The sequence below is a fragment of the Natator depressus genome, chromosome 7 (genome assembly GCF_965152275.1).
Source record: "Natator depressus isolate rNatDep1 chromosome 7, rNatDep2.hap1, whole genome shotgun sequence".
In the NCBI taxonomy this organism is placed as follows: domain Eukaryota; kingdom Metazoa; phylum Chordata; order Testudines; family Cheloniidae; genus Natator; species Natator depressus.
The window spans coordinates 74,809,908-74,834,501 of record NC_134240.1 but is presented as its reverse complement, the minus strand read 5'-3'; the positions used below and the strand labels follow the sequence as shown (position 1 = coordinate 74,834,501).

Here is a 24,594-nt window from a genome sequence, read left to right as displayed (position 1 = left end):
TAGGGATAGGATACAGAGGGACCTAGACAAATTGGAGGACTGGGCCAAAAGAAATCTGATGAGGTTCAACAAGGATAAGTGCAGAGTCCTGCACTTAGGACGGAAGAATCCAATGCACCGCTACAGACTAGGGACCGAATGGCTCGGCAGCAGTTCTGCAGAGAAGGACCTAGGGGTGACAGTGGACGAGAAGCTGGATATGAGTCAACAGTGTGCCCTTGTTGCCAAGAAGGCCAATGGCATTTTGGGATGTATAAGTAGGGGCATTGCCAGCAGATCGAGGGACATGATCGTTCCCCTCTATTCGACATTGGTGAGGCCTCATCTGGAATACTGTGTCCAGTTTTGGGCCCCACACTACAAGAAGGATGTGGAAAAATTGGGAAGAGTCCAGCGGAGGGCAACAAAAATTATTAGGGGACTGGAACACATGACCTATGAGGAGAGGCTGAGGGAACTGGGGATGTGTAGTCTTCAGAAGAGAAGAATGAGGGGGGATTTGATAGCTGCTTTCAACTACCTGAAAGGGGGTTCCAAAGAGGATGGCTCTAGACTGTTCTCAGTGGTAGCAGATGACAGAACAAGGAGTAAGGTCTCAAGTTGCAGTGGGGGAGATTTAGGTTGGATATTAGGAAAAACTTTTTCACTAGGAGGGTGGTGAAACACTGGAATGCGTTACCTAGGGAGGTGGTGGAATCTCTTTCCCTAGAAGTTTTTAAGGTCAGGCTTGACAAAGCCCTGGTTGGGATGAGTTAGTCGGGGATCGGTCCTGCTTTGAGCAGGGGGTTGGACTAGATGACCTCCTGAGGTCCCTTCAACCCTGATATTCTATGATTCTATGATATTACAGTTTTAAATTTATATTAAATAATTCTCAAAGTATCTTGAAGCCTTTGTATTGAAACATGTTGAAATGCCACTGATCACTTTCCTTCTCGACCCATATAACTTGAAGTACATATGAGATACTTTACGTATCCCTCCACAAACTTGGCTTTATTGATGTCACATGAGAGAAAGGAAAAATGTGAAGACTAATGAAAGGAAACTGTACAGACAGTTAGTAAACCATGAACAACTGCCCAAAGAATTGTAAAAAAAAAAAAAAAAAAAAAAAACCACTAACTCTGAAGATAGTTTCCATGTGTTTTGATTAGATACAGTATTGTGTGCAAGGAAATACACATAATGTGTAATTTTTTTTAGTTAAACTTTTCTATAAGCCACAGAAGATAGACTGAATAAGCATATTATCAAAGTAGTCTCATCCTGCTATATGAATAATACCCACATTTTATAGGATGATTTATTAATATCCTTACATGCAGATCCTACATATTATGTACACACAGAGATAAATCAGGACACACTTCCTACTAGATTAACAATCTTGGTAATGTCTTAGAAACAAATCAAACATAACAACCAATGGCACCGACTACTGTACAATCACCATGAGGTTCATTACAATTACGGTACCCGTAAGCATGCTTTATTTATTTATTTTAAGACTGTGACTACCATATGGAAAGTATCCAAATACAAAAGTCAAATGTGTAATCCAATCAACCCCCCCACCCCCAGGAAATAGTCTATGTATGGCTTCAGAGGCCGTAAGCTATTTTGTACAAGCAAAAACAAGTGTGGGAAAAAAAGTAGTGCTGTAAACTTAATGAAGTGTAAGATGAAGTGTGCATTACTGCAGCTTAGCTTTGTTTGCCGAGCTTAAAATAAAAAGAGGTAGGTTACTCAAGGAATAATATTCATTGCTGACACATAATTGTCCTTCATACACACTAATATTTTGAAGTGAAACTTGGAGACAAGGTGACAATCATGGTCCAGAGATCCCAAAGGGAGAGCAGAAGGTTAAAACCCCCAAAATGAGCAGGTGAACCAACTGATTGCATATTGTATTATCGTACTAGAAAAGTACCCCAAGTAAAGTCTTTAATGTTCTGTACTAGATGGTCTTTATGAGATATGTATGCAAACTGTAGTTATGAACCTATGTATGTATATATAAAACTGTGCTCATAACCCAACCACACCTCACAGAGAGATTCATAGATTCATAGATATTTAGGTCAGAAGGGACCATCATGATCATCTAGTCTGACCTCCTGCACAACGCAGGCCACAGAATTTCACCCACCACTCCTGCAAAAAACCTCACACCTATATCTGTGCTATTGAAGTCCTCAAATCGTAGTTTAAAGACTTCAAGGAGCAGAGAACCCTCCAGCAAGTGACCTGTGCCCCATGCTACAGAGGAAGGCGAAAACCTCCAGGCCCAGGAAACCAGCTCAAAGTAACTATCCATTGTTCAGCCCAGGAAAAGACAATGACGGGCCATTAGATTTAATGGGGAGAGATTAAGACATCCAGCTATCAAACCAAGAGGAAATTTCCCTACTCTGAATAGTTATGAGTCTTCATGGACAGAGAAAAAAGGAAAATGCCTTTTAAAAGCAGGCTTCGGACAGAAAGTGCGAATCCAGACAGTGAAGCCTGGTCTACACAACGAGTTTATGTCGGATTTAGCAGCATTAAATCGAATTAACCCTGCACCCGTCCACACAAAGAAACCATTTTTTTTTTTGACATAAAGGGCTCTTAAAAATTATTTTTGTACTCTTCCCTGAGGGGATTAGCACTGAAATCAACATCGCCGTTTCGAATTAGGGTTCGTGTGGACGCAATTCAAAGGTATTGGTCTCTGGAAGCTATCCCAGAGTGCACCATTGTGACCGCTCTGGACAGTGCTCTGAACTCTGATGCACTGGCCAGGTGTACAGGAAAAGCCCCAGGAACTTCTGAATCTCATTTCCTGTTTGGCCAGGCGAGCTCATCAGCACAGGTGACCATGCAGTCCCAGAATCGAAAAAGAGCTCCAGCATGGACCAAACAGGAGGTACTGGATCAGATCACTGTATGGGGAGAGGAATCCGTGCTATCAGAAATACATTCCAAAAGATGAAATGCCAAAACATTTCAAAAAATCTCCGAGGCCATGAGGGACAGAGGCTACAGCAGGGACGCAACACAGTGCCGCGTGAAACTTAAGAAGCTCAGACAAGCGTACCAGAAAACCAAAGAATCAAACGGATGCTCCGGGACAGAGCCCCAGACATGCCGCTTCTACGCTGAGCTGCATGCAATTCTAGGGGGGGGGCTGCCACCACTACCTCACCCCGTCCGTGGACTCCGATGATGGGGTACTCTCCGCCAGGCCTGAGGATTTTGCGTACAGGGAAGATGAAGAGGGGGACAACGAGCTTGAGGAGAGCACACAACACACCATTCTCCCCGACAGCCAGGATCTTTTTCTCACCCTGACTGAAATACCCTCCCAACCCAACAAAGCTGGAGAAGGGACCTCTGGTGAGTGTACCTTTTTAAATACAATACATGTTATAAAAGCAAGCGTTTTTTAATGATTAAGTAGCCCTGAGGACTTGGGATGCATTTGTGGCCAGTACAGCTACTGGAAAACTCTGTTAACGTGTCTAGGGATGGAGCGGAAATCCTCCAGGGACATCTCTATGAAGCTCTCCTGGAGGTACTCAAAGCCTTTGCAGAAGGTTTCTGGGAAGAGCAGCCTTATTCTCTCCTCCATGGTAGGACACTTTACCACGCCATGCTAGTAGCAAGTAATCTGGTATCATTGCATGACAAAGCCTGGCAGCGTATGGTCCTGGTGTTTGCTGGCATTCAAGCAACATCCATTCTTTATCTCTCTGTGTTATCCTCAGGAGAGTGATATCATTCATGGTAACCTGGTTGAAATAGGGGAATTTAATTAAGGGGACATTCAGAGGTGGCCATTCCTACTGGGCTGTTTGCCTGTGGCTGAAAAGAAACCCTCCCCGCAGTTAGCCACGTGGTGGGAGGTGGGGGGCCATTGGTGCTGAGCTGTTCGCGTTTGGCTATGAGGGATCGTCCCTGATACCAGCCACGTGGTGGGGTGAGAGGTAAAGCAATCATCCCAGAGAACTGGATGGGGTGGGGGTTAGTTTGGTTTCTGCTGCTGCACGTTAAACAGGAAAACCTCAGCACCAAATGGCCAATTCAACGGGTTTTGTTTGGTATGGGAGAGGAGGGCGCTACTGTTATGAAGGCTGCAGAAGCCGAAAGACTGTGGCTTACCATGGCCGCCTGCAAGCCGAATTCTGTTGCCCGGCACTGCATGTGTGATCTCTAACACCAAAGCCACAGGCACTCAATATAAGATGCAAAATGCGACCTTGTACCAAAATCACATGTGCTATGTAATATGAATAGTGTTGTTCACCGTGAAAGTATATCCATTGTTCTGTAAAATGTATCTTTTTAAATACTTCACTCCCTTCTTTTTCTTCCAGCAGCTGCAAATGTTTCAAGCCTCCCGCCTCCGTCCCAAAGGCTCTCTCAGTTAAGGCGGTGAAAAAAACGCACACGCGATGAAATGTTCTCTGAGCTCATGCAGTCGTCCGGCACTGACAGGGTTCAGCAAAATGTGTGGAGGGACACAATAGCAAAGTACAGGAAAGTGGCCGATGAACGTGAGGAGAGGTGGCGGCAGGAGGATCAGAGGAGGCATGAGGCAACGCTGGGGCTACTGCAGGATCAAACTGACATGTTCCAACGCCTGGTGGAGGTTCATGAATGGCAGCAGGATCACAGACTGCCGCTGCAGCCCCTGTTTAACCGCCCTCCCTCCTCCCCAATTTCCACAGCCTCCTCACCCAGACGCCCAAGAACGCAGGGGAGGGGGGCGGGAAGGCGGCTCCGGGCAGCCAACAGCTCCACCCCAGTGGACAGCCCAAGCAACAGAAGGCTGTCATTCAAGAAGTTTTAAAGTGGCCTTTTCCTTCCCTCCTCCCACACCCCACCCAGGCTACCTTGTGAGTTATCTCCCTGTTTTTATAATCAATTAATAAAGAATACATATTTTTTAAACGATAGTGACTTTATTTCCTTTGCAAAGCTGTGATTGAAGCGGGGACGGCGGGTGGCTTACAGGGAATTTAGAGGCAACCAAGGGGGCGGGTTTTCATCAAGGTGAAACAAACAGAAGTGTCACACAGTACCCTGGCCAGTCACGAAACTGGTTTTCAAAGCTTCTCTGATGTGCGGTGCTTCCTGCCATGCTCTCCTAATCGCCCTGGTATCTGGTTGTGTGTATTCAGCGGCCAAGAGATTTGCATCAATCTCCCACTCCGCCATAAACGTCTCCCCCTTACTCTCACAGATATTGTGGCGCACACAGCAAGCAGCAATAACAATGGGAATATTGGTTTCACTGAGGTCTGAGTAAGTAAACTGCGCCAGCGACCCTTTAAACGTCCAAATGCACATTCTACCACCTTTCTGCAGTTGCTGAGCCGATAGTTGAACAGCTCCTTACTACTGTCCAGGGTGCCTGTGTATGGCTTCATGAGCCAGGGCATTAAGGGGTAGGCTGGGTCCCCAAGGATAACTATAGGCATTTCAACATGCCCAACAGTTATTTTCTGGTCTGGGAAGTAAATCCCTTCCTGCTGCTGTTTAAAGAGACCAGAGTTCCTGAAGATGCGAGCATCATGAACCTTTCCCAGCTATCCCACATTGATGTTGGTGAAACGTCCCTTGTGATCCACCAGTGCTTGCAGCACCATTGAAAAGTACCCCTTGCGGTTTATGTACTGACTGCCCTGGTGGTCTGGTCCCAAGATAGGGATATGTGTTCCGTCTATCACCCCACCACAGTTAGGGAATCCCATTGCAGCACAGCCATCCACTATGACCTGCACATTTCCCAGAGTCACTACCTTTGATAGCAGCAGCTCAATGATTGCACTGGCTACTTGCATCACAGCAACTCCCACAGTAGATTTGCCCACTCCAAATTGATTACCGACTGACCGGTAGCTGTCTGGCATTGCAAGCTTCCACAGGGCTATTGCCACTCACTTGTGAACTGTGAGGGCTGCTCTCATCTTGGTATTCTTGCGCTTCAGGGCAGGGGAAAGCAAGTCACAAAGTTCCATGAACGTGCCCTTACGCATGCGAAAGTTTCGCAGCCACTGGGAATCATCCAAGACCTGCAACACTATGCGGTCCCCCACTCTGTGATTGTTTCCCAGGCCCAGAATCGGCGTTCCACAGCATGAGTCTGCCTCAGTAACACCATGATCTCCAAATTGCTGGGGACCACGGTTTTAGAGAAAAGTGTGCTCGTGTCCCCATCACCGTGCTGCAGTCACCTCCTCGCCTGGTTTTTCAGATGCTGGTTCTACATAAACTGCACGATAACGTGCGAGGTGTTTACAATGGTCATAACTGCTGCTGTGAGCTGAACAGGCTCCATGCTTGCTGTGCTATGGTGTCTGCTCAGGCAATCCAGGGAAAAGGACGCGAAATGATTGTCCGCTGTTGCTTTCATGGAGGGAGGGAGGGTTGACTGACTACATTTACCCATAACCACCCACGACAAATTTTTGGCCCCATCAGGCATCGGGAGCTCAGCCCAGAATTCCAATGGGCAGCGGGGACTGCGGGATAGCTAGCCACAGTGCACCGCTCAGAATGTCAATGCTTGCCACGGTACTGTGGATGCACACTGCCGAATTAATATGCTTAGCATGGACGCATGCACTCTACTTTATACAATTTGTTCCCAAAAATCGACTTCTGTAAAATCGGAGTACTTTCGTAGTGTAGACATGGCCTGAGGAACAGTCTCTATGTGGGAGGCTGTCCATGAACACTAAATCCCCACCACATTTGGGGGCAGCGTGACCATACTTCCCTATGCTGAATATGGGACACCTGGTAAAATTACTGATATTTAAGCAAGTTCAACATCAATCAATCAGAACTATGCAGTACAAATGTTCAAATTAACATCAAGGAACTGGGCCCCTGTTGAAAAGACATACTGCATAGTTGGGTTATTTTTATTTACCTATCTTTAAAGCTTTAGGGTTCACACAGGAGAGGTGACACACACGAACTCTCTACACCTCTCTCACATGGGGAGGGAGGAAAGGGGTAGGAAGGGGAAAGACACGATGACGGACCTGACCCTCCCTGCATGGTGCTCTCCACCCTCTATGCCTGGTTGAGCCCCCAGGATGGACGCGCCTCTCCTGGAACCAGGTGCCATGTCTTCCCGAGGCAAGAGGGTCACATGACTCCCATGCCCCAGATTTCTGCCAGGGTTCACACCAGAATATGGGTCCCAGCCGCAGCCTTTTGGTACTGTGTGGGAGGGAAGGGACGGGACCTGCTTCCAGCCATGGCAAGGGAGGGGAAGGGATGACCTGACCCTGTGTTTGAAGAGTTCATCTCTTTCCCTCCCACCCCTCCATGGCTGGAAGCAGCTTGTCCCTTCCTGCTCACATAGTGTTGAAAGGCAGCTAACACCTCCAGGCTGCTGCTGGCCACTGACATAACCCAGCTGCCTCCTGTCCCCTGGCGACATTGCAAGCATGAAGGGATTAAGCCCTGAGGATGCATTGTGCACCAGGGCCCAGGGAACCTGACTGCAGGGCAGGACGGATAAAAATCAATGACTTTAAAAAAATTGGATTTTTATTTAAATAGGTTTTTTCCTCAAAAATCTGACCTAAAGATAGTTTTAATTAAGACACATTATAGTTCAAAGATATCTCATCATGGAATAGGGATTATAAATTCTAATTCTACAGTATGGGACACTATATTCATGTAGTATTTAAGAAAAGTTTTGTAAATGAGTTACAACAGTTCATGGATTAGGGAACCCAATCTTATGGGGTTCCCCAGGCTTCTGTACAGATTATTAAGGTTAATCTTTGTATCTACCCAATGGGACTCAGTGCTCAGTCTAGAAGATACCATCAGAGATGCTTAGTTTTGCAGTTCTCAAAGTGTGGATTTGTGTCTCCAGAGGAAACATGCTTGTTATAAATAAATAAATAAATAAATAAATATATAGAGGTGAGAAACAGACATCAACTCTACTGTCCCTCTGCAAGTTTGTGTACACAGAGTCACTCCCTTACCTCTCTCAAAGGGCAAAGTTTCAAAAAGTTGAATGAATAGAAGATTGTGGGGGGCAGAATAGATCTGGAAAAGGAGAAGTCATCTGGAGATAAATGTGAGAAATGAGGGACATGTGCTTGTTTTGTTAAAATATTATATGTTTGCTCTTGAAGAAAAAAATCCAGAATACTTAACGTTGTTGTTTTAGTTAAATAAAACAATTTAAATGTCTGTCTGGTGATGTTCTCCTCCTAATACAGCATGGCAAGAAAATCTTCTATGAAGTCATTGGGAGGTGAACTATCTGCTTCAATTGCCTTTGGTAAATGAAATAACCAATCATTCATTCATTTCCTGATATAGCTGTAAAACTAATCTGAAACGTTTTCAAAATAAATCACTGTTTAAAAACGTATAGTATGTACCTTCTAAAAATGAAACCTATATCTATCTCTGAGTTGTGAAGAATATGTATTAAGGTTATAACAACCAACAAGAATGCACTTTTATGTAGAAAACTATGATTAAATCAAGTTTTCGTGATTAGTGATTTAAATCAATTTGATTTAAATCAAATCCACCCTGCTGCAGAGGCTTCAGCAAACCCAGGGAGACAGGTGGCTCAGTAGCAGAGGGTGCCTAGGGGACAGAGCAGCCACACGCTCCCTGGGGGCAGGATCTTGGGTGGGGGGGGGGGGAAGAGTGTGTCTAGCCCCTGCCTGCGGGGCTGCTGTGGAGCCTGCAGTGTTGGTGCGTTAACAGGCTGGAAATCGCTCCCCCCACCGCCACTCCAGAGCTAAGTTGAGGGGTAGAGAGGCTTCCCCGTGCCAGCACTATGCGGGACTTTGACACATGCAGGGTTTGGCTCCTCCTGGCCAGCATACCAGGCCCGAGGGTCTTGGGCTTTCCCAAGGCGCCAGCCCAGCCAGAGACAGTGGAGGAAGGAAGGAGCCTGCCAAACAGGCTGTTGATGAGCTGAGCGCACCAACCAGAGGCTGGTTCTCCGCTCAGTGATGGGAGAACTCCGCTCAGTGCCCCGCCAGGGGGGATCTGGAGGAACAGCAAAGCTGAGAGGTGGGATGGGGCAAAGCAGGGAGAGGACAGCAAGAGGGGGAGCACATAAAGGGGTGGGCAGCAGAGGCGACACGTAACCCGCCACTGCCTGCACTCACCAGCTGCCACAGCATGCAGCCACCACCGGCCAAAAACAAGATGGGGGCAAGGCCCTGCTGGCCGAGACCCAGCATGCAGCTGGGGCTGAGCTGACAGACCAGGCGGGGGAGCAGCCAGCCCCGTCACCAGCCTTGCACACCCACCCCCATCGTAAGTCACTGGACCCTCCCACTCACTGCTGGTGGGCGGGCAACTGGTGAGCAGGGATCCGGCCAGCAGCAGAACCCATCAGTACTGATGGGTAGGGAAGGGGGAGACAGAAAATATGGGACAAGTTGCCCATTTGTAAGAAGAAGTTGGGACTTAAATTCAGGACTGTCCCTTTAAAAAGGGTTGTCTGGTCACCCTATCTGGGGATATGCAATTAAACTGTTCAAAGACAATAGGTAAAACTTTTATTAAAAAAGCGATTTCATCTAATATGAAAGTGTAAAGCCTGAGATTGCTTCTTCATGTTTATTTTCTGTGTCACTTGTGTATGTTTGCTTTCCATTACTATTTCATCTCTGAACGTGTGGTTTTTCTGTTAAATAAACTTTGTTTATTTTTACCCCAAGCTGGTCTCTGGTGTGTAAACCATATCAAGTGTGTGCACCAAAGTAAGCTGGAGGGCTAATTTCACTCCTTCTAAGTTGATGAAACAGAGGGAGACAGACAGTTCAAGTATCTGGTACTACAGAGCTCGGGGAGGAGGCTGGATGGGAGGGGCTGTTGGTGTCACCTTGCTAGGAGAAACTATGCTGGTGCCAAGATGAGACTTTGTGCTTGTGAGCAGGCTACTGGTGTCAGGGAATTGAACCATAGCTTAACAGCATAAAAGCCCCTAAGGTTACAGGGCACTGGTGACAGCACCCATTGATCCTTAAAATGTCACAGAGTGTAATTTATATTATTTCAGTGACAATCATGAAAATCTGTTCTTTCTGGCAAAATATGCACCTCAAATCACTAAGGTAACCGTGTGTATATTTTTAATCCAATTGCTACAGAATTTCAAAAGGAAGTTATATAGCTCAAACTATACTTAGCCCCAAAGAATCTTTACTCAATTTACATCCCATTCTTCCACATCTAAAGGAAAACATTCCTTACAAATTCCTTGTTCCTCTTTGTGATAGAAGTAGAAACAGAACATGGAAAATGTGGTGTTGGTTCCAGGATATTGAAGAGACGAGCTGAGTGTGGTAATATCTTTTACTGGACCAACTTCTGTTGGTGAGAGACGCAAGCTTTTGATCTTACACAGAGCTGTTCCTCAAATCACTCTCTCACCAACAGATGTTGGTCCAAAAAAAGATATTACCTCATCCACCTTGTCTCTCATGGAAAATGTGCCATTCAAATAAAACAAAATATATATCTGCAAATGGAATATAATGGGGGGGGGGGAGGGAAGAGAGTCACTGAAGTAACTTGCTTTCTCCAAATGTATTACCTTCACAGATCCATACTAAGATCACATGCCCTACCATGGAATGATTTCAAAGCAGCCATTCTGAGAGCATGGCGAGGCCCTCCATTCCAGCATTCGAAAACAACATGAATAGATGTCCTTCTTCGCCAACTGTCCCTTGGATCCTGTATAACCGTGACACAGCCTTTACATCTCCAGGGCAAAAGATCACGTCAATAGGTATCCATAAAGGTGGTAATACACGCAGAGAACAAAACTTACTTCAGTAAGTAACCTCTTTTCACCTTTATGATACGGTCTTTACAGACTCCCACAAAAGAAACTAGCTAGCAATGACAAGGAGGTCTGGGTGGATTACTACTAATTGAAAAGTGAACAAATGTACTGCTCCCCTGCATGGAAAATCCAGTCTAATCTGGACTCAAAAGAATACTTTTGTAAAGGTAAGAAATGAATTCTAGATAGAAGCTTTGTGGAATCAATCGGCACACTGCAAAAGGATTCTGCAAAAGCTACTGCTCAGTGTGGATAAAAATTGATAATTGTATTTAATAAAAACAGATTTTTTAATATAAATACAAGTTTATATTTAAAAATGAACCTATTTAAAATTAAAATGTGAAATGGTGACAAGCTATATTAAGGCCTAAATTTACTATAAATTAAACTATATAATATTAATATATTAAAATCATTTACATTAAATTTAAAGAGCAATATTAAGCAGTACATGTTTGCTGCTGAAGTTATAGAGTCAAACCACCAAAATGTTGGAAATGACTGGAACCAGAGGTGATGCGTGGGGAGGAGAGGAGGCTCACAGGGTCACATGCCCCTTGGCTTTTACTGAGCATGCTCACATGGACTGAGTATGCCCAGTAACACTGCTGAAGCCGGCTGCCCTCACTCTGTACCTCCGCCCCCAACTATCAGCACGCACAGGTCATCTCTTCTTGGAACCAGAGATTGTTGAAATCCTAAAACAGCTTTTGAGAACAGTAGTCTTTTCTGCATGTGCAGGGAGGATATTTTCTTTATTTTGGTTTATTTAACTAGTTCAGTTCAATGACTATTCATTCAAGCTAGTTCATACAAAGTTAAGGAAGCAACTAGTTGTTAAAAATACAGGAAAGCTTGTTTTCATCTTCCAATCTATGAATAAAAAGTAGGCATGAGAGGATAAGTCTGGACTGTACTAGCAATAAGGTTAAAACCCATTTCTGATCAAAGCTTGTGTATGCATGGAATTTGTAAATAAAAGCTAAGGCTACCATTAATCTTTTGTTGCTGTCCATTAATTTTCACTCCTAAAACAAATAAACCAATTTTCTGAATCTATCGTTCAGTAACTTCTCAGCAAGAGCTTCAAATTCTGGTATAATTTTTTAATCAGGTAGAACCAAGAAATCATAGAATATTTGTATATCAGCTGGTTGTATAAAAAACATCATGGACTAAACAAGCTCCAAGCAATTTCCAAATCAAAGACTGTTTGACACTACTTTTTCTCTACAGTACAGAGTACACAGCCAACTAAACCTAAAAGCATCAGGACATATAGACCTCAATTAAAATAACCTTCATAGAACTATTTACAACTGGTCTTGAAAAAGTATTTGCATAACTCACTTTAACATTCATTTGCTACCAATTTTTCTTCTCTTTGTGGTTCAAATGCTATCAGACAGTTTTTTTAATCTTCTGTGTTGTCTCTGCAACTGTCTAACCACACGCCTTCACTGTGAGACACGCAAATTTCCCTCTTAGAGACGCTCAACGTATTTTATAAGAAAACTTGTTCCTAATCATCCTAGAATCTAAGTTCCAAGTCTTGTCAATGTTTGAAACTGCAATGAAGCATTATACTAGTCTAACACTACTAATGCAACTTAAAGGTGGTTTTGGGTTTTTTTATTTTTTTGTTGTTTTTTTTTAAACACACGTTAGACTTCACAACATCATCTAATAAAACTCTAGAATTATAAAATAGATTATGGCAATAATGTATAGTATGTTTTGTATAACAAGCCAGAACATTGTTAAATCTGGATAGAATCATTTAAATCTGGAGGAGCTGGAGAGGACATGTTGATACAAATGATCAAACACTCAACCATTCAAGTGACAATAAAGAAAAAAGTCTGCTATGCAGGACTCCAGTCACCTATTTCGTTCAGTAGTTTGATGGACCGTTCCTGTTTCATGCGATAATACAGAAACCGAAGGCAACTAAAAGGTTTAACACAGGGGTAGGCAACTAATGGCATGCGTGCCGAATGTGGCACGCGAGCTGATTTTCAGTGGCACTCACACTGCCCGGGTCCTGGCCACCGGTCCCGGGGGCTCTGCATTTTAATTTAATTTAATTTAAATGAAATTTCTTAAACATTTTAAAAACCTTATTTACTTTACATACAACAATAGTTTAAAGAAAAAAGAAAAGGAGTACTTGTGGCACCTTAGAGACTAACCAGTTTATTTGAGCATGAGCTTTCGTGAGCTACAGCTCACTTCATCGGATGCATGAATGAATCGGATGAAGTGAGCTGTAGCTCACGAAAGCTCATGCTCAAATAAACTCGTTAGTCTCTAAGGTGCCACAAGTACTCCTTTTCTTTTTTCTTTTTACGAATACAGACTAACACGGCTGTTACTCTGAAACCAACAATAGTTTAGTTATATATTATAGACTTATAGAAAGAGACCTTCTAAAAACGTGAAAATGTACTACTGGCGAAACCTTAAATTAGAGTGAATAAATGAAGACTGGACACACCAATTCTGAAAGGTTGCTGACCCCTGGTCTAACAAATCCTGGCCGCACTGAAGAAGTCAGTGGCAAAACTCCCACTGGCCTCAGATGGGCCAAGATTTCATCCTTTGAATATTCAGAATAATTGTTGCCATTTCGTGGATGTTCAGTTATGCCTTTTGTTCGTGACACTCAAAGAGCTGCACTGAGACTGACAGTAACAAGGAAAAATATCTGTAATTTTGTTTCTTTGAAGTTATCTCACATGATTGTCACTCAGGGGGTCATGCTGCCAGTTCAAGACGTGACCAAATTCACCTAACTAAAGATTGTTGACCCTAAAAGGAAAGCGTACAATCTTCTCCTGTCCTCACCCATGAAATACAAAGGCCAGTTTCACACCTCTAGATCACGCTGTCTCATCCTCTGGGAAGTTTCTCTAATTTCATGGGAAGCAGAAGCCTCCCAAAAACAAATCAGCTGATAAAAATGAACTATAAGACATAAAAAGTTTTGGAATTCAAGAACATTTTGAAAGATTTAAGGAAGAAAAATATTACTTCCAGAAGAGGACTCCTCATGACTATCTGAGAATATACATTCTACAGCATATTTGGGAGGAAAGGGGCAATCATGTTCAGTTACTTAGGTAGTCTTCTCTTAGGGTGATGCAACTCAATTGAAGAGGATAAAAAAAACAGACTTCTGTTCAAGACAACTTGACAATGTCTTCTGTATTGCAGCTGTTCGTTGGCCTTCATGTAATTTCATCTTCCCCTCACTATGTATGTACATCTATCTAACAATGGGCTCTGAAAGAACATATTTACAATCAAACTTACTATACTGTTTACTTTGTGATACATACCCTGTAATAAACAGATTAAATCTATTATATGTTATACATATGATACCAAATATACATTCTACTAAAAAACTATGGTAACAATAAAAAAAGGGTTAATAATCACCATGGTTAGGAAATTAAGGAATATTGTGGAAGTTACATCAAAATATTCATTAGAGAGAGCGCTAAACTAAATATCAATTTCACCATAATTTGAAGTATAATTCTTCCCACAATAATGTATCCAATTACTGTACTTATCAAATGTAGGATTGTAACAAAGAGGTTTCTTACCTTCTGAAAAAAATCTTCCCCACTTTTGCCTTTGCCCTCAGCAGCAGCTGTGAATAAAATGACATTTGTTAACAAAATAAATCTAAGAAATAGTATTAAAAGTTTGCTGCTGTAAAACTATTTGACCAGAGTACTACTGAAAGGTAAATTCACACACATGCCAATTTATTTCACTTTAACGTTTTGCACTATTGTGAAATCATAACCAATCATTGTTCAACTACTCATTTTTCTTATTTAGTATGCAAATAGCTTTATAAAGAGGGACTAGTATCTAGAACAGGGGTGGGCAAACTTTTTGGCCCGAGGGCCACATTTGGGTGGGGAAATTGCTTGCAGGGCCGGGGCAGGAGGTTGGGGTGCGAGGGGGGGGGGTGCGGTGTGCAGGAAGGGGCTCAGGGCAAGGCGTTGGGGCAGGGGAGGGGTGTATGAGGGGGCTCAGGCCAGGGGGTTGAGGTGCAGGAGGGGTGCATGGTGCAGGAAGGGGCTCGGGCAGGGGGATGGAGGGTGCAGGAGGGGGCTCAGAGCAGGGAGTTGGGGTGCAGGAGGGGTGCAGGATGCGGCCGGGGGCTTAGGGCAGGGAGTTGGGGTGCAGGAGGGGTTCAGGCTCTGCCCCAGCGAGGCTTACCTAGAGGGGCTCCAGGGTGGTAGCGGCGCACACCGGGGCCAGGGCAGGCTCTCTGCCTGCCTTCCCAGCCCCGCGCCACTCCGGGAAGCGGCTGGCACCACGTCCCTGCGCGGCCCCTGGGGTGGAGTACAGGGCTCCGCGTGTTTCCCTCGCCTGTGAGTACCTCCCTCAAAACTCCCATTGGCTGCAGTAACCTGTTCCTGGCCAATGGGAGCTTTAGGGAAGGTACCGACAGGCAAGAGCAGCATGTGGAGCTCTCTGCCGCCCCACCCCCACGAGCTGCAGGGACGTGATGTGGCCACTTCCCGGAGTGGCGTGGAGCCTGCAGCAGTGGCAATCCAGCAGGCTGGATCCGGCCTGTAGTTTGCCCACCCCTGATCTAGGACAATGAGTTCACGCAATCCATTGTCTTTGGAAACTTAGGCTATGTCTACACTACCCATGGTAAGTCGACCTACGCTACATGAGATCTATTGATGGTAAGTCGACGTACCTTAAGTCAAGTTACCGTGGGGTCTACACCACGGGGGTCGACGAAAGAAACTCTCCCGTCGACTTACCTTACTCTTCTCGTGTGGGGTAGAGTACAGGAGTTGACTGGAGAGTGACCTGCTGTCAATTTGGTGGGTCTTCACTAGACCCGCTAAATCGACCGCCAGTGGACCAATCTCAGAGCGTCAATCCCGGCTGTACTGTAGACCTAGCCTGAGATTTAAGTTCTGGCAGAGGGCTGTATTTAGTTCCTATTGAAACTAATAAGAATGGGTTCAGGCTCTTAATTTAAAAGTGAAGATTTATTTTGTAGCCTCAGTCTAATCATTCATTCATATCATGCAAACAACAGTGATTGATTAATTGGTCATCTCTGCTCAAAAGTAGTCTAGAACCAGAAAGACACAGGATTTACAAATCAAGATTAGTAGTGAACTGCAAAGCAACAGTGACCATTAAGGTAAACCCTGTAACATGTTCAACAATACTACTAACTGGTTTTAAATTAACTATTTTTAAATGCTAACCTTAAAAGCTTTTATCTTAAATATTTTTATCCTTTATGTAATCCTCTTGGTACTTCCTGGCTCATTTAACTGTCAATGTATCACCACAAATACCAGAAGCCTTTTTGAATCCCATGCATAATTCATGGTATTTGTGCTGTGAATAAATGATGAAACAGCTATATTTATACAGTGAATTTCCAAGGTAAAAAATTTAATTAAGTATTTTTATTTAACACTAACAGACTTCAAGCTACAGATATATAAAGAGTTTTTATATTATTTGTGATTTATTTATGCTACAACGTCACACAATTTAAAACACACTGGATATTCCAGAACAAAGTTAATTATTCCCAGACAAACACTTAGTTAAGATGGAATTCCCACTGGAACTACTTGCTCTTTAAACTTCATTACAGTGTTACAGCAAAAACTCTAAATGGTCATTCTGCTTTTCGTATGAGTACTGTTCACATAGAGAATGGAGATCCAATACTCCCACAGCCTGCCCTTCGACTATGGAAGAGAAATTACAACATTTTTCATCTCTTCAGTATTCGGAGAACACTCTCCCACTATATGACAGAGAACCCAATCTACAAAATTAATACATATTGATTATATATATTTCTTTCATCATCTCAAGTTGAGAAGGACACAACTCTGCAGACATAAACCAGACCCGTCTTTAAAAATTCAGGTTGCAGGTCTCAAAACAACAAGAGAATTAAGCCTCACTACTTCCCACAGACTAACAAACTGAACTCTATTGAAATCTATTTCATTTTCATTTGTGATTAAGGATGTGAAAAGTTTCTCAATGTATTGTAACACACCTAACATCAGCACCTAGTACTAAAAGCTTAGGCACATGAGAAATGCTCATGTGCTGATACAGAGTGCAAAATTAAGAGTGGGTGTGGTATAAGATCTTCAACCACAGCTCACTGTACAGTACCTTGACATTGTAAAGTACCTTGACAGACAGCTGCAGCAGCACAGGAACCAGCAAACAGAGCTGTAAACGGGGGAGTTTGAGTGGGAGTTCTGTTGGAGGAGAAGACTAACAGGATTTAGGTGGGAAGGCTATGACAGATACAGAGGCAGCAGTGGGAGTGACCCAAGTAGTGGAAGACACAATGAAGATGGCTGGATGTGGAAGCTGCGACACGTACATGATCCTGGAGGGGGTACCTGGAAAGAGTTTTGTCTGCACGAAGTGCCGCCTGATAGAGCTGATGGAAGAGAAGAGCAGAGGATTGGAGATGCAGGTGGTTGGTTGGAGCGGAGCAGGGGGTTCGAGCAGATTATAGAGCAAAGACATGAGGCAGCTGAAGGCAAAAGCTCAGACTTGCAGATGGAAGGAGGACTGAAGAATTCTGAGGGGAGACTGCTGGGTGAAGAAAATGGACAGTGGAAGCATGTGACTAAGAGAACCAGGCAGAGGAAAAGACAGGTTAGTGAAGGAGAAATAGAGCTCAGGAACAGGTTTGCGGAGATGGAAAATGAAGAAGGGGCACAGCAAGTGGTCACTGAAGGTGAGAGGGCAAGAAGAGAAGAGAAGAGCAGCTAGTCCTATAGGAAGAGGGCAAGAGTCAATAAGAGATAACACCACCAAATATGAGCCCCAGGAGGATACGGGATGGGTTGCAGAGGATCGCCAGGAACAATAGGAATCAAGAGGACTTGCAGCCAGATGGAACAGGGGATAGACTGGAGAATCGCACCATTGCCAGGAAAAGGCAGGTCTACATGATTAGGGACTCATTACTGAGAAGACTAGACAGGCCTGTAACCAGAGATGATCCGGAGAACAGAAGGGTGTGCTGTCTACAGGGTGCTAAGATACGGGATGTGGACCTGAGGCTGAGGAGGAACCTAACGGGAGTGGGAAGAATTCATTGATTGTCTTTCATGTGGGAACAAATGATACGGATAGATTCTCACTGGAACGTATCAAGGGAGACTATGCCAGGCTGGGGAAGATGCTTAAGGAAATCGGGCTCAGGTGATCTTCAGTGGGATTCTGCCCGTTCCTAGAGAAGGGAAACAAAGGTGTGACAAGATTATGATGTTCAACAGATAGCTCTGCAAGTGGTGCTATAAGGAGGGCTTTGGGATGTATGGCCACTGGGAGGCATTCATGGACAGAGGACAGTTCTCTTGGGATGGACTGCATCTGAGTAGGGAAGGAAATAGACTTCTAGGATACTGGCACAACTGATTAAGAGAGCTTTAAACTAGGAATTTGGGGGAGATGTCCAGGTAATCTCCACGCCGGATTTTAGCATTGAGAGGGAAGAAAACTAAGTAAGAAAGGATACAGCCGTGGGTAGGAGAATGGCAATAAGGAGGAAGGGTAGTGTGGATACCAGTCTAATAGATCATGGCTATAGAATGTCCGTGCCTAATCAGGTAAAGAATGTGAACGAGGCCAAACAGCAAAAATTAAGATGTTTGTACACCAATGAGAGGAGCCTCGGTAACAAAATGGAGGAACTAGAGCTACTGCTGCAGGAAGTGAAACCAGATATTACAGGGATAACAGAAACATGGTGGAATAGTAGTCATGACTGGACTTCAGCTATTGAAGGGTATGCTCTGTTTAGGAAAGACAGAAATAAAAGGCAAAGGTAGTGGAGTAGCATTCTATATCAGTGATGAGGTAGACTGTAAAGAAATAAGAAGTGATGGAATGGATAAGACAGAGTCTGTCTGTGCAAAAATCACATTGGGGAAGAAAACTACTAGATCCTCCCCTGTGATAGTACTTGGGGTGTGCTATAGACCGTCGGGATCCAATTTGGGTATGAATAGAGCCCTCTTTAATTTTTTAATGAAGTAAATACTAATGGAAATTGCGTGATCTTGGGAGACTGACTTCCCAGGTATAGACTGGAGGACGAGTGCTCGTAATAATAGGGCTCAGATTTTCCTGGATGTGACAGCTGATGGATTCCTTCATCAAATAGTTGCTGAACCGACTAGAGGGGATGCCATTTTAGATTTGATTTTGGTGAGTAGTGAGGACCTCATAGAAGAAATGGTTGTAGGGGACAACCTTGGTGTGACGCAGCAGGGAGGGGCGAGTGTTGACCTGGGAATGTGGCAGGGGAGTTTCACTGGGGATGGGATACCCAAGAGCCTGTAACCTGAGCCAGGAGGGGGAGGGGTAGGTAGCACCTCTACCCAGGAAACTGGACAAAGGCTGCAGGAGAGAGCCTGCTGGGGAGGTTTTGGTTTCAGTTTGGTGCTGGGTGGTGGAACACAGGGAACCCCAGGGCTGGGGCCTGAGCTCCCTGCCCCCCAGAAGGACTTGACTGAGGGGTCGTGGTTGTACCCACAAGCTCTGTTTTAGACTATGTTCCTATTGTCCAATAAACCTTCCGTTTTACTGGGTGGCTGAGAGTCACAGTGAATCCCAGGAAGAGGGGTGCAGGGCCAGGGCTCCCCCACACTCCGTGACACTTGGTTCAAGTGATCATGAGCTAATTCAGTTCAAACTGAATGGAAGGATAAACAAAAATAAATCTGCAACTAGAGTTTTCGATTTCAAAAAGGCTGACTTTCAAAAATTAAGGAAATTAGTTAGGGAAGTGGATTAGACTGAAGAATTTATGGATCTAAAGGCAGAGGAGGCCTGGGATTACTTCAAGTCAAAGCTGCAGAAGCTATCTGAAGCCTGCATCCCAAGAAAGGGGGAAAAAATGCACAGGCAGGAGTTGTAGACCAAGCTGGATGAGCAAGCATCTCAGAGAGGTGATTAAGAAAAAGCAGAAAGCATACAGGGGTGGAAGATGGGAGGCATCAGCAAGGAAAGCTACCTCATTGAGGTCAGAACATGTAGGGATAAAGTGAGACAGGCTAAAAGTCAAGTAGAATTGGACCTCGCAAAGGGAATTAAAACCAATAGTAAAAGGTTCTATAGCCATATAAAGAAGAAGAAAGCAAAGAAAGAAGAAGTGGGACTGCTAAACACTGAGGATAGAGTAGAGGTCAAGGATAATCTAGGCATGGCCCAATATCTAAACAAATACTTTGCCTCAGTCTTTAATAAGGCTAAAGAGGATCTTAGGGATAATGGTAGCATGACAAATGGGAATGAGGTTATGGAGATAGATATTACCATATCTGAGGTAGAAGCCAAACTCGAACAGTTTAATGGGACTAAATCAGGGGGCCCAGATAATCTTCGTCCAAGATTATTAAAGGAATTGGCACATGAAATTGTAAGCCCATTAGCAAGAATCTTTAATGACTCTGTAAACTCAGGGGCTGTACCATATGACTGGAGAATTGCTAACATAGTTCCTATTTTTAAGAAAGGGAAAAAAAAAGTGATCCAGGTAACTACAGGCCTGTTAGTTTGAAATCTGTAGCATGCAAGATCTTGGAAAAAATTTTGAAGGAGAAAGTAAAGTAGTTAAGGACATTGAGGTCAATGGTAAATGGGACAAAATACAACATGGTTTTACAAAAGGTAGATCGTGCCAAACCAACTTGATCTCCTTCTTTGAGAAGGTAACAGATTTTTAAGACAAAGGAAATGCAGTGGATATAAATTTGCCTAGATTTCAAAAAGGCGTTTGATACAGTGCCACATGGGGAATTATTAGTTAAATTGGAAAAGATAGGGATCAATATGAAAATTGAAAGGTGGATAAGGAATTGGTTAAAGGGAGACTACAGCGGGCCATACTGAAAGGTGAACTGTCAGACTGGAGGGAGGTTACCAGTGGAGTTCCTCAGGGATAGGTTTTGGGACCAATCTTATTTAATCTTTTTATTACTGACCTTGGCACAAAAAGTGGGAGTGTGCTAATAAAGTTTGCGGATGATACATAGCTGGGAGGTACTGCCAATTTAGAGAAGGACAGGGATATCATACAGGAGAATCTGGATGACCTTGTAAACTGGAGTAATAGTAATAGGATGACATTTAATAGTGAGAAGTGTAAGGTCATGCGTTTTATTTAACAAGAATTTTAGTTATTACCTGGGAACGCATCAATTAGAAGTAACGGAGGAGGAGAAGGACCTTGGAGTACTGGTTGACCACAGGATGACTATGAGCCGCCAATGTGATATGGCCGTGAAAAAAGCTAATGCGGCCTTGGGATGCATCAGGCGAGGTATTTCCAGTAGAGATAAGGAGGTGTTAGTACCATTATACAAGGCACTGGTGAGACCTCACCTGGAGTACTGTGTGCAGTTCTGGTCTCCCATGTTTAAGAAGGATGAATTCAAACTGGAACAGGTACAGAGAAGGGCTACTAGGATGATCCGAGGAATGGAAAGCCATCTTATGAAAGGAGACTCAAAGAGCTTGGCTTGTTTAGCCTAACTAAAAGAAGGTTGAGGGGAGATATGATTGCTCTCTATAAATATATCAGAGGGGTAAATACCGGAGAGGGAGAGGAATTATTTAAGCTCATTACCAATGTGGACACAAGAACAAATGTATATAAACTGGCCATCGGGAAGTTAAACTTGAAATTAGACAAAGGTTTCTAACCATCAGAGAACTGAAGTTCTGGAATAGCCTTTCAAGGGAAGCAGTGAGGCCAAAAGACCTATCTGGCTTCAAGATTAAACTCGATAAGTTTATGGAGGAGATGGTATGACGGGATAACATGATTTTGGCAATTAATTGGTCTTTAAATATTCATGGTAAATAGGCCCAATGGCCTGTGATGGGATGTTAGATGGGGTGGGATCTGAGTTATTACTTTTCTGTGTATCTGGCTGGTGAATCTTGCCCACATGCTCAGGGTTCAGCTAATTGCCATATTTGGGGTCGGGAAGGAATTTTCCTCCGGGGCAGATTGGAAGAGGCCCTGGGGGTTTTCCGCCTTCCTCTGTAGCATGGGGCACGGGTCACTTGCTGGAGGATTCTCTGCACCTTGACATCTTTAAACCACGATTTGAGGACTTCAATAGCTCAGACATAAAGTTAGGGGTTTGTTACAGGAGTTGGTGGGTGAGATTCCGTGGCTTGCGTTGTGCAGGAGGTCAGACTAGACGATCATAATAGTCACTTCTGACCTTAAAGTCTATGATTCTGTGACATCCAGACAGAGGAAGAAGCTGAAGATTGCAAGACATTTTTTGAAGGAGAAATGGATGACCCTCCTGTCTTCTCAGTCTTTGCAAGATATTGTTGAGTTTATTAAAGTGTTACAACATTTTCTATGTAAGTTAATACCCTACCAATAAGCAACACATACATTTATTTATAATATGTTTGGAAGGTGATATATTGTGACCCTAAGAGCCCCTTTATGCCAACTGGCAAAGGGCGCACCCAACTAACTGTCAGAATATTTACTCAATGTCTTGCAAGGTAGGCATATGTAAACTGGACATACACAGGTCAAGAATATCATTGTGCGATGTACATAAGGGATGCAGATAAAAAGTTGGGTATGAGTGCTGGAAATATATGTTCTTAAAGCATATTGTGGAAATAGTTAGTAAACTACTTGAGAAAGGAATGTGGCTCTCCCTTTCTGTAGTGATCAAGCTAACAGGCAGAGAGAAAACAGCATGACTTAATTTCAAGCAAAGCACAATGAGAGCACATTTGCATCTTATGCAAACAAAGGGATCAAGCCAATCCAGAAAGCAAGTTGAGCAGAGAATGAAGAAGGGGCTTGATGCCTGCACCTGGAAGAACAAGAGCATGGAAGAGGAATTTTGTCTGGGTTAACTTTTCAAAGAATACATTTCAAAGGTTTTCTGGGCTTAAAAAATGGAAGAAAGGGGACGCCTGTGTTATCCATCACTGAGGGAACACAGGGTCAGCACCCCCTGATTCTGTGAATAGTGGATCCTCCTGCCTGAGGAGCTGGAGATGCTGATAGTTCAAAGTAAGAAAGAAAGCTGCTAAGCCAAAAAAATATAGTCTGATAAAATTAAACTTTCCACACTAGAAAGCGCGTGGCTTTTGTTTTGTTTGCAACCATACCCGTCTCTTTTTCTCTTGCTTAGTATCACTTAAATCCATGTTCTTCATTAATAACCTTGTGCCTAGTTTTACTATAACCAATTCAGGGCTGTGTATTAAAGTAAAACATGGGCCCTCAGCTAAACTGACAGGCTGGTGCGTGCAGTCTCTTTGGTAATTTCTGTGAGTGGTCAATGAAAAAGGGCTGGACACTGCAAAGAGACATCTCTGGGGAAGTGGGGTTCTCTGAATGTTACCTACAAGGCAAGATTTAAACTGACAGAGTCTCGATGACTTTGCTGGTGAGGCAGACAGACTGATGTGGCAGTAAAAGCTCCAGCAAAGCTCTCTTGCTGAGGCAGAAGGGTAACACGGTCGCTTACATTTCTGGCGCCCCAAGTGTATATCACATATATAAAACAACATTTTAATTTTTTTCTGATAAATAGCCTGCTGTGTATCAGGAGATCTGGTCATGATTCTCCCTGCTGTGTTATCACACATAGAAGATATGCACAACTGTGGCTCAAAACATTATTCTAACTCAGTAGTTCAAAGACAGAGCTTGAATGGTTGAAACTATTCTTACAGGTAGAAGAGAACAAAATCCCTGAAGATAATCAAGGTGCAGAATCACAAGGACTAGCTGAGACAGGATGTTATGATAATTTCTTGTCCATATTTGATATCCCCAATCTGATTACTTTCTTGAAGTACTAACCTTTCCTTCCCTACAGATGTTACTTTATTTTTCTATTTAATTTCCTAGAGGTTCCTTGTTTGGTTTTGTGGAGAGGGAGGATTTTAAGAAAAAGGAAAAGGAAAGAAAAAACCCTGACCCTATCCATCTTACAGATATCACAAACTTCACTGGAGGGTTTATGAACTCTGTAAAGCTACTAGAGTTCACTTACACAAATCACAAAGTGATTCTGTTCGAACCCACTTTCTCTCTCAAAAGAGCCTCCCACCCTTTATAAGGAAGCAAGCAAGGAAAGTATTCCATAAAAATACAAATTTCTTAAAACAAGCCAGTAAAATGGAAACTTTTTGGAATCTTAACTGTAACTGTTTCAGCCAAGTGACCCCTATGGTCAAACAAGCGTTAATTAGTGTCTATAGGGGGAAAGTAGTTAGCTCACTGCAACCTAATCTTACCCTCTTGTTCTAATCTACACAAATTCTAAAATAATTTTAACCCTTATATGTCCTGACTTTTGAGAAATAAAATTCAACTTTAAATACTGCAGTGTTAATCTCTCACTGCCCACTTCTTTTCAAGTGGCCTCCTACAACATGCATTACCTGTTATATTTAACAATCTCTCCCAACTTGTATTTAGCTCAGCCACTCTGATTTCCTTTGCTAGACCTGAAGAAGAGCTTAATGTAGCTTAAAAGATTGTACTTTCCGCCAACAAAAGTTGGTTCAATAAAAGATATTACCTCACCTACCTTGTCACTAAAAAATGCTTTAGAATTTACTTCCCACAAATGTTCTTCCCACAGTAAACACTTTCTAATGTCAATCAAAAACACTGTCAACCCCAT

The 24,594-nt window shown here is 43.4% G+C and overlaps 1 protein-coding gene across 1 annotated transcript in view; it reads right to left on the bottom strand.

Annotated features, from left to right (window-relative positions):
• The window catches only part of BICC1 (BicC family RNA binding protein 1), a 220,589-nt gene that overhangs the window by 133,111 nt on the left and 62,884 nt on the right, over positions 1-24,594 (bottom strand). The window contains exon 2 of the mRNA XM_074958792.1: positions 14,470-14,516. Coding sequence (XP_074814893.1) covers positions 14,470-14,516 — 47 coding nt within the window. The remainder of the gene's footprint in view (positions 1-14,469; positions 14,517-24,594) is intronic.